Here is an 11,548-nt window from a genome sequence, read left to right as displayed (position 1 = left end):
GCCCGTCGTCTCCCTACGACGGTAGGTGCGCGGTGGTTGGTTGGCCATTTACCCCTTCCTAGATCCTCCTGAAAAGTATTCCCACAACGAGGGTGAGTATTATACTCAATAGGTAAGAATGGAAATTCAATTAAACTTAAAATCAAGAGATAAAACTATAACATGCTTTGGGAAATTTTAGCAAAAGAATCATCAATCATATAACAAGTTGTGCTCAAAGAAAAACATACATTTACCTCAACTTTTAAATTCTTAATCTTTCAATAACCTTTCCTTTCTTTCTTGTTAAAACATCATGCCTCAAGGGATAATCTCAATTGCATGTAACATGTGTATGAAACATTCATAATAGTTTGATATATGTATAACTATAACACCCGTCTCAGGAGTATCACTTGTACTGATCAGGTACATATAAATTGGTCATTTCCTTTTCCATTGGTTCATAGGAACCACCATTTTCCATGGCTCATAAGAGCCTCCTTTTTCATGGCTCATAAGAGTCTCATTTTCCATGTGATACTCCCGCGTCAACATGCACATACATTTAGTATTTATATAACCATAAGAAATGCTTGATGTAAATCATTCTTAAACAATCCACTTGTATGTTTCCATAAAGAAAATGCATGCTTGATATGCTTATGTTTGCTTTTGCATGCAAGAGGAAAGACATGTATAGCATAAATAGAGAAATGAGCATGAGATCCATAAGTTGTACTTTTACATAAAAAGAACTTTTGCATTTGCATAAAGAAAACCTTTACCTTTGCTTTTAATGTCCATGAACTTTTAAAAAGAAGCAAGAATCATAAAAAGATATCATAATAAGCATGAAAGAGTTTATCATTTCTATGTAAATGCAATGAAAGAAAGGTTAGCTATTATTTATAAAAACTTCCATTCCACCTACCTCAATACATGTCCGCTTTCGTTTGTCCGATCAACTCTTTCCCTCCACACGATTTATATCTAAAAGAAACATTTAAAGAAAAGCATAAGTGACTAGTTTCTACACAATAAACTAAACCTTAATTCTAAAGTAATTAAAGAGACCTTTCTATGTTTTGTTTAAGTTCTAAAACAAACCCTTCCCATATTTCATGAAATCTCTCAACCCATTTTCTCTCATTACCTTCAAAACATCATTAAAATAAATTCAATTTTCGGAATTAAATGAATCAAAAATTAGAAAATATGGTTTTTTCATGCAAAACCCATGTATTTGCTTCTAAAATCCTCCCTACAACCTATGAAAACCATGGGGATCAAAAATATCATGATTGGGGAAAAACCCTAAATCCATAAACTCAAAACTTTGCTTAAACCTTACAATGTCTTCCCATAAAAACTTCCCCATGCCCTTAGAAATATCTTTTGTGAAGGCATTTCCAAAGAAGATCAATTTTAAGTAAAACCCTAATTTTCGAAATTCATATTTTGATAAAAGAAATTACACATTAGGGTTTAGAAACATCCCCCTAACCTTCCCTAAACGTTTCTCAAAAGAATCTCAAAGAAAACTTAAGTTTTCGCAAAACCCTAGTTTTCATTCCTTAGGGAAAACTCAAGGGAAATGAAGAAAAACTCTTGCAAAACACATACCTTAACCTTCCCTTGGATTTCCCTACGCTTTCCTCCAAGATTGGCCGCCGGAATCCGCTCCCAAGCTCGCCAAAATCGACTCCTACCCGCGCGCTCCTCCCTCTTCTCCGCTCGGTTCAGGCCGCACGAACGAATGGGGGAGAAGAGAAGGGTTTCGGTTTTTGTATAGAGGGATAATGGGTTTGCCAAAAGACCTCTATTCCCTCACTTAAACAACCCATGCTTGAATAAACATTAGGGGTACTTTGGGTATTTTTGAACTTCTAAAAATTATATCTCTTAATTTAAGCAAAATTGAATACAAGTTCTATATATCAAACTTCTTAGAATTTTGCGTAGAATTTTTCAAAATTATTTCCATCAAAATCCGACAATCTCGAATTTTTCACTTAAATCTCGTCGCGGCGCTTTGAAAAGCGTGCGAAGTCTTAGACGGCATTTTCGGGTTTTACACATTCCCTCGTGTTGGGACATTTTTTTTTAGGAGACCTTGCTATTAGGAATAGCTGAACGACTTTAGTTTACGTATAGTCGTATAGGACTGGATGACATGTTCCTCTTGTGTTTTTTTTTTTTTGTAATTGTAGGATGATTTTAGATTGAAATTGGTATGGAAGAAATATTTTAGCCACCTTTGGACATTTGTGACTTTATATGAAACTTTTAGTTCAAATTTGGAAGTTGTTTAGAGCGTTTATTATCTCTTGAAGTGTTTTAGTTTCATATTAACTCAGGTTTTAATGCTACTGAAATGTTCTGTTCTATCATTTACGTCTGACATCCGTTCCCGCCTCGTCTATGCGAGCTCACCTGGCTGGATCGTAATAGCTCAAATCAACTTCAGACAGAAGAAGGTGCAAGGTCAAACCCTCCAGTCATACACGAGAAAGTTACCAATCGCTTGGTCCGACTCCCAGTCTTGTGGTAAGGCTCGATTGAAACTCTCTATCCGCACGTAAGCAGAGCCCAAATGTCTCATTCCTCTCCCGTCCCATCCCTAGGTACGCACAAGACAAACGCACGCTCTCCGCTGCATCCCAATTACGCATACAAGAAAATTGCATGCAATACCTCTTCTCCATCTCCTACCCTATCGATTTTGAACCAGCAAAAAGAAGAGCGTTGAAAAAATTGGTAGCTCTCTAACTTAGATGCACGCAAGAAGCACATTGCTCGGCCCTCCCTCTCATCTCCTTCCCAATAAACACAAAATGAAGACTATGACCATTGATCCAAGCAGTATCAGTTGTATCTGCTTCAAAATGAGGAGATCTCGTGATTAGACAGCAACACCTACAATTCGAAACTTGGGGGAAGTCGCAGTCATTGATTTATATTTTCTGGATTGAGAGCTTATTTGGCTTCAATTGGCCTTATTTTGAATCAAATTAGACACATCTAAGACAGATTTCACTTGATTGAGGTCAATTTCGATTGATTTAATTTAATTTGGGTTCAATTAAACCCGCTTTAGGTTTCATTTGGGTTTAATTTAGTTGATTGAACTTAATCAGGCCTGATTCGATTCGATCCGAGTTGGTCGACATGAAAATTGTGTCAACCATACACAAGTGATTTTTTATGCAAAGCAACAGAATGTTAATCAACAGTAGCAAAAGGAGTAGGAAAAGATCAGGCCCGTGAGAAAAAATTCACTCATTTTGAAAATAATGATCATACACACCTATATAATAGCCTAATTGATCAGGCAGCAAACTAACAATGCAATTTAAATTTTTTTAAAAAAAGGTGAATAAAGCAAACACATTAACTGTTTCACCTATCTCGCAAGTCAAGTATGCCTTTTCTTGATATCCTGCCTCAGGAAGAAATATATAACTCTATTGGTTTTCAATAAATGGCAGAATTATTGGATATCAACAGCAATATATTAAACATTAGGGAATGAAGGATGGAAATAATTCTATATACGCATTTTCATGCAAAGACATGTTAACTTAAATAGGCACACACAGAGGACCAAGAAAAAATTCAAAAGGATGCAAGCAAAAATTTTTATAACCTAAACAAATCAAAAGATAAAAAACTAGCATATATAAGGGTTTTCATCCAAAATTAATAAATTAAGAAAAAGTTAAGACTTCTGCTAAATCTTGAGAAATTGTAATTATTGACTGATACCTGGCATAAACTTGAGAATATATGATCATCCGAAGAATCAATTAATGATGAAATTGCCTGAACAGCAAACTTGGATTCAACACGCGTGCCTAACAAGCATATTTTCTCCAGGAATGGATAAACATCACTGTGTAAGTAGGAAATACTAAAACATAAGCAAACCTGCCGCAGATAATAGGAGCAAATAAGTTAAAAGGTAAGTAACATGAAATTTGCTAAAGACTTCGGCAGGAAATCTCATCAGGCACATTTACAGCACTTATTTGTACACCGAAAAATCAGAAAGAAGCATTCCTACTTTTATTAACTTGTTTCTGGTTAAAGCTACCTTTTAAGAAGAAATAGCCCAACACAATCAAATTTATTTAAAACTTAAACTTTCTTTCATATTAATATTCCAAAAACAAATCAACTGTTACATATTACCAATTCTAAGCTCACATTCAAGGAAAGTGAACTTTCAAGTTGACAATTGAAAACAAACAAAAAGATGCAGCAATTGATTTTGATGATCACACCAAAGAATAGATAGTGTTGGCTCAAGAAAAATGGCACGAATGCATGAATCCTGCTTTGCAGCTATAGGATTCTATTTCTTTTAAGTCAGATTGTAATTAACCAGATTTCCCCTGAGGGTAATGTCAGGGTTTAAAGATCTGGGGTCCTTACTTCCTATAAACGCAAGCACTCATAATTAATTACCCCTCTTACTACGTAAGAGAGAACTCTCGATTAAGAATGAATAAATTTTAGGTAATTTTAGACTCAATCTTGGGAAAAATGGAGGTAAACCTGATCAAGATCCCATGGTTCCGTCGTCCCGGGTATACCGTAGATTTCAATCTACCAACACTAACAATCACTAACCGAAGTGTCCAGGAAATCTTATTGGAAGTCATGGGTTGCCTCCTCTCAGGAATCCCGAGTAAATTGAAGTGGTTGGATATGGGTTTAAATTTTATTGGGTGTTTTGGGGTTTACATCTATTAGAACACCAGGAAATTAATTTAGTTTGGGGATTTATAACTTCATTTAGAAGTAACCCCGGAGTTTTGATTAGAGCGGGTCTTATAGCTTTTTTAGGAAGTAGCCCAGGTATTTAGATTGAGGTTGGGATTTACGACTTTCGTAGAAAGTAACCCAAGTAGTTGATTTTGGATGAGGCTTACTGCTCTATTTGTGAGTTGCCCAAAGATTAGTATTACAACCTAACTTTATAGCAAGGCTACACGGAGGTTTTAATTATTTCAGTAGGACTTGTAATTTCCCTTAGGAAAAAGCCTGAAAAGTAGGTTTTACAACCTAATCTTTTAGACTAAGATGCCCATTGGTTTGAATTAGGTAGTTTGGGGTTTAGGATCATTACTATTTATTTAACAATTTTTCTAAAATGTGGGTCTTACGACTTCACTTAGAAGTTATCCGATAGCGGGTCTTACAACCTAATCCTACAGACTAGGATGTCCACAAGTTTAAATTTGGTTTTTAGTTAGATTTGGGTTAGGTCTTATGACTTCCCTTAAAAAGTTGTTTGGTTATTTATAGGATTGTTAAGGTCAATGTACTTTATTTTAAAAAGTTTCCCTAACGCATAGGACTTACGACTTCACTTAGAAGTAGCACGCTGGTTGGTCTTACAACCTAACCCTATAGGCTAGAATGCTCGTAGGCTTTAATTATTTGGGTAGGAGATCCTACGATAGAAATTCCACATGCCTTCAACATAGGAATTAGTATCATAATTACTGTATTTCAAAGCATTATTTAAAGATGAAATTCTCTATAGAGATTTTTGCCTTAATTTTTCAACAAGAGATATCCATGTGATTAGATTTGGGTAAGGACTTACGGCCTCTACTAAGAATAGACCGAAGGTTTCAGTTGGGTAGGTCTTAGTACTTTCTTAGAAGTTTCCTAAAGATTGGTCTTCCGATCTAGCTCTGTAAGCTAAGTGGCCCGAGTTGTGGGTCTTACAACCAATCCCTATAGACTAAGCTGCCCGAGTGAGGGGTCTAGGGTTGTATTATCACCTAAACATTTCCCTCAGGGGTCGGGCTTACGACTTCTACTACAAGTGGTCGGAGATTTGATTGGGGGTTATGGGTAAGGTCAATTTCACCTAAAACTTTCTTTTAAGGTTGGACTTACGTCTTTCCTTTGAAAAGCTGTCAGGTAGTAAGTCTTACAACCAAATTTTTAAAAACAAGGTTGTCCATAAGTTTTGAATTTGATTGTTTGGATAGCCAGTAGTTGCTTGTACAATGTTTAGAAATTTGTTATGTACTTGTTTGAGTTTGTGATTTTGACACTTCGGGGTTTTGATACTGGGTTATTGTTTTAGTTGTTCTGTGCTCGTAGTTTTTCTTACTGAAGTAGTCCACTACTCGCTCATTTTTTGTACTGCTACTTTACTAGTTTTATAGTACTATTGCTCTACTAGTTTTGTTAGTACCTAGTTTTTCTTGGCTTTCCAGTACTTTGTTTTACTAGTAACTAGAATTATTATTCTCCATAATTTTTTTTATTTGATGATTTTTTTTTTATTTGAGACATACTAACATTTATTTGTTTCGTTTGCAGGTATTTGGTACTTGCAGCAGTTCAGAGAGCTCGTAGATAGTTTAAAGAGCTTGTAGCCACAAGGGATATAGTTATCGGGGTTGGAGCTAGGGGTGTCAATTCTAGTTCACGGGTCGGGTTTGGGTCAAACTAGACTTGACCCAGGCTTAAACGGGTCGACGCAAACCAGACCCGTTTAGCAAAACGGGTCCGGAATAAAACTCGAACCCGACCCGGGCTAAACCCAACCAGGGTTGGTCGACCCGCCAACACCCCTGAAAATTTTTTCAATTTTTTTTCTTTTTTATTTAAGCAAATTATTATAAAAAAAAAGAAACAATAAAATTTAAGTTGTATTCAAAATTTCTTGCAAATTACAACTTACAAATTACAAGTTAAAAAAATATATTACAATTAACAAATAGTCAAAGACAACTTAACTAAACAACTGAAAGTCTAAAACAAGTATAAAGCTTAATTGTTCCCTACTTCCCTTGCACTCTTTCAGTCCCGTGGCTATGGCTCCATGCATAAATGCATAATCATCAATTGCTCATCATTCACCTATAAGGAACCAGTGATGTTGTAAAAGAAAGGAAAAACAAATAAAAGAAATAATTCATTGATTGCTACTTGCTAGCAACCAAACTACCAAAGGCCAAAGCCTTAGCCTCAAGGTGAACCTAGCAAAGAAACATCAGCTGCAACAACTCCAAAAATTGTGCCCTCCAAAGTTACAAATTGGAAATATGACTTTAATCAATTTAATTTAATAGTATCTACTCATGCCATAAAAATCACTTATACCAATTTATAAATTGGTTGCATCCAAATGTGTGTTGCATCTAATAATCAAAACAATAGCTGAAGTGAAGTGTTTTACAGCAAGTCAACAACAGCCAACAATGTTGGAGTCAATTGGACAAAGTTAATTTAAGCTTGATATCAGGCGGTCAGACAGTCAGCACTCAACAACAGCAAGCCGGCAATCACTAGTTCCAAACTCAAAATATCCAGCATAAAAGATAGCAACAAGCAGCTCAGCGATGTTGTAAACTCATTTTCATCATAACCATAACATAAAAGATTTCAACTTTCTGATCTCAAGTTCACAAAGAAACCCTAATCAACATTTCAACCCACCTTAAGCTCTTAGTCTCACTAATTAGCTAATCCTCCATCTATAGATTTCAGAAATCACAGACTCACCAAATCAGTAACGCTCAAAGCCTCAAACACCGATAGGCGATAGTCAAAACTCAAAATTTGTTACAAAAAAAATAATAAATCTTCCATAAAAAAACTAAATAGAAATAAAAAACAACGTCTTAACGTCCCACCGAAAGTCCAAAATAACAAGAGGTCAAGAGTTATTGAAGATATTGCCGACCATCATGAAGGACAAAACAAGGGAGTATTCGAGAGGTCGATACTCGATAGCAGAAGACAGCAACAGAACTCCACTGATTCAGTGCTCTTGAAGACAAAAAGAGAGCGAGGAGACGAGGAATGCAAACCATAAATCGGAATAAGACGGAAGGGGCTAAAGACCAGAGGCGAAGACTTGAAGTCTCGAACAGGCGAACAGCAAAACAACTGCCTCTCGCTCGAAAGTCGAAATAATATAGTATTAAAATTTAGAAGTCGTAGGTTAGTCGGGTCACCAGCGGGTTGGCGAGTTGACCTGAACCTGACCCGAAATTTAAACGGGTCAAGAAATTAGACCCGAACCTGACCCGTTTATTTCACGGGTTGACCCGAACCCAAATTTTTTGGGTCAGGTTCGGGTCGGTTTTTAGGTTCGTGTCAGAAATTGACAGACCAAGTTGGAGCCCACACAGTGCTCTAGAAGGTGTTGGAGTGTTGTTTGTTTGGAGAGTTTTAGGGTTTGTGAAAGATTGTATTGAGAGTTGAGTTTACTTGTACATATATCAATTAATGCAACAATATTTCTTTCCATGCAATTTTCTTCCAAATTAATTTAATTAATCAACTAACCAAAAATCAAATTTTCTAGTTAATTGTATTTATCTCCACTTTAAAGCATTCGGATTTTCAAAACTCTCAGAATTTAAAATTATTGTATTTTGAAATTTTGATCAAAAATATTCTCGTATTTTAAAACTTTCAGATTTCAAAATTGCTCTCATATTTTAAAATTAATCTCGTATTTTAAATAACTCTTAAAAAAATTCACGTACTTACAAAAGCCCTTGAATTTAAAATTAATCAATTAACTTTAATAGATCAATTATTTTGAATATTTAAAATTTCACAATAGTTTCAAAATCTTCCATGCAATGCTACTTATATTGGAATCTATTTTAAGAGAGGTCTCATTTGGAGACATTTGAAATACTTTAAGATAGTCTTTTGGATAAAAAAATGATGTTCAAAAAGTTCTCTTTTATGCTGGGTGACATTTGGGAGAATGATGAGAAGGAAGATTTACCCTTACTAGGAGATGTACACGATTCATTAAGTTTTGCTAGTGCAAGATATAAGCCTAATCAAAGATTATAAAAATACATTCATTTTTTAGGTACTTTCCGTTTGATTCATATTTTCATTTTTGTATGTCATAAATTCAAGTAGAAATGGATAAACTAAATAAATAATGAAGATAATGTTAATATCGAGTTATTCCCTTGTCTAGAATCCATTCAAAGCTTCATGTATTTCCCAAATTAATCAATTATTTTGATTAATTTTAATTGGCTAATTTTTTTATAAACATTAATCAACCAAATTAATTATTTAACGTTTGAATTGAATTGCCCTCTAAAATTTTGACGAAATTTCGATAACCTCCCGGCGTCACCTCCCCACCGAGGGAGAAATCAGAACGGCGCTTGCCATAATTTCTACCTACCCAGACCTACGATCGACGATGTAAGGTCTCCGAATTAGAACCATCCCACTATTGTGTGGAGTATTCGAATTAAATTTCAACCCACCCAAATCTAAGATCAATCGCGCGGGGGCTTCAAATTTAAAACCATCCGCCCAGATCTAAGATCACGGCACAGGTCATCGACACCCGCTTGCAAGTCTCTTTTTTTTAATTCTTTTTTTACCATATTTATAATATTATATAAACAAAATAATATATTCATGATATGAATATCATAATATGTCTTTTAACCGGACACCATGGCGATAAAGGATTCATGTAGCTGACCCCACGTAGTGGGACAAAGGTTTGATGTTGTTGCTGTAGTATATGAATATATCATAATATAAATATATATTTTTATATATAATATTATATATTATAATTTACACATAAAAAAATTGAGTAGCATCAGCTTGGGTAGTCGTCAAAGAATCGAAGCCGAAGTTCAACAAAGGAGTCGAAGAAGCGACTCATGCGTAATATCTATACCGTCTGTTAAGCGACGAAGCCGAATAACAAAAAGAGAGTCGAAGGAGTAAAGTCGAACAGCCAATAAGGAACCCAAGGAGCGGCCCGTGCAATTTCTACACCTTCTGTGAATTGAAGGAGTGAAGTCAAACGGCGACAGGGGAGCCAAATAAGCGTTCGTGCAATCTCTATTCCTCCTGCAAAGAAAGGGAGTCGGACAGTAAAAGGAACCGAGGAAGCAACTCGCGCAATCTGTACCATCTGCGAAGCAATGGAGCCGAACAGCTACAAGAAGCCGAAGAAGCGACGTGCGCCGCCTCTGCGAAGCAACGAAACCGAACAGCAATGATGAAAAGAGAAGATGAAAGACGAACCCTATACCTCTCGTCTTTGCTTCCAGCCGAACAGATGAATAGGGAGAATGAATGCCAATGAGCGGTCTTTGGGGAGGTTTTATACAGTGTGGGAAGTTAGAGGAGCGAAGAAGTGCATCGTTTAGAGAGATCGCACAAGGTGGGGCCGGCTCGGAGGCATGTTCGTTACTTTGCATCTCTTCAAAAAAAAATTCTTTTATGAAGTCAACAAATAGACTCTTAAGAATTTATAGAATGGTTGCAAAATAATTTATAATATGGTTGTAAATTCTCATCAATTTGTCAGTTTCCACTTAGAAAGAACTAAGTCAAAAAGACTTTTTGGATATTAACAATAAATAAAAAAGACGTTACATATGCAAAATTACAAAATGAGAATGAAATGAATACCTGAAATGTACTATTTTTTCATATATGAATAATAAATAACTAAAAGCTAGACTTATAGCAAACTCAACAACATGCCTATAAAAGCCTAATGCAAACTGAGCAACAAAAATAACACATCTTTTAAGTGCAGAGCAAAATATTTGCAATTAAATCCATAAACAAACAAATTAAGCTTGTCAGCTTGCACTTGAATGTTGTATGAGAAAGCATGCAAGAAATGAACAAAGAATGAAAACATATGTGAACATTTAAATGACGTATTCATTAAAAAGTGAGATTAATTGAATATAAATAAATTTTAAATGCATAATATAAAACTCAATTCAGATTGCTCTGCATAATGATGCAGGCAAATTAGAAAGAAAGAGCCAAAAGAGGAGAACACTAAGACTAGTAGAACAAAACTCAATTCGAACTAGAATGCTGACATCCAAAACAAACATCAAGACAAACGAAAGCCGAACAAACGAAACAAAATTTAAAAATAAAAACACTATCCTCATAACAATCGGCAAGTGGTTTCCTCACATGCAACAAAAAATAGATAAAATAATATAAATGCTTAAGGGCTTGCAAACCAAGGGTCCACCACAGCAACAAGGTCCAACGTCCAACAAAACTCCTCCAGCAAATGTCACCAAATCAGCCAACAAACACCTTCCAATAGCTCAAGAAGAAAGATACAAGTGGAGTGGAACTTGCGTGGAGAAGAAGAGATTAGAAGCCCAAGACGAAATAGAGAGAAAAAAGCGAAAAATGGAACAAGCTCTCAAGCTTTTCCAAGAAGGAAGAAGAAACCCTCAATTTTTATAGACTTTTTCTCAAGATAATCAACAACCTTTCTTGTCTCAAAACATCTACAATTTCAGCCAAACAGCCAATCAACCTCCAACCGAACCAATCAGGTAAGGGGAGCTAGAAGGCCAAAAGTAATTCCAGAATAGCACCCAAAAAGGCCACACAGAAAACAGGGAAAAGTAACCATGGGACAAACAGTCACGGGAAGAACCGAAGGGGCAACACAGGGGATCGGAACCAGCAACCAGGGGGAACAGAACAGCCACCACAGGGAACCGGAACCAGCAGCCAGACAGGGAAAATCAAAGACACACAA

At 35.8% G+C, this 11,548-nt stretch overlaps 2 protein-coding genes across 3 annotated transcripts in view; one reads left to right on the top strand and one right to left on the bottom strand.

The window, feature by feature from the left end:
• The window catches only part of LOC110096620 (sister chromatid cohesion protein PDS5 homolog A-B), a 184,686-nt gene that overhangs the window by 116,806 nt on the left and 56,332 nt on the right, over nt 1-11,548 (bottom strand). The window contains exon 13 of the mRNA XM_028697710.1: nt 3,748-3,874. Within this exon, the coding sequence (XP_028553543.1) occupies nt 3,748-3,874 (127 nt within the window). The remainder of the gene's footprint in view (nt 1-3,747; nt 3,875-11,548) is intronic.
• Nucleotides 1-11,548, top strand: part of LOC114580375 — a 29,770-nt gene that overhangs the window by 12,133 nt on the left and 6,089 nt on the right. The window lies entirely within an intron of this gene.

This window comes from Dendrobium catenatum, unplaced genomic scaffold (assembly GCF_001605985.2).
Source record: "Dendrobium catenatum unplaced genomic scaffold, ASM160598v2 fragScaff_scaffold_989, whole genome shotgun sequence".
NCBI lineage: Eukaryota > Viridiplantae > Streptophyta > Magnoliopsida > Asparagales > Orchidaceae > Dendrobium > Dendrobium catenatum.
The sequence above is the reverse complement of the archived record's forward strand: the minus strand, read 5'-3'. Positions and strand labels throughout refer to the sequence as shown.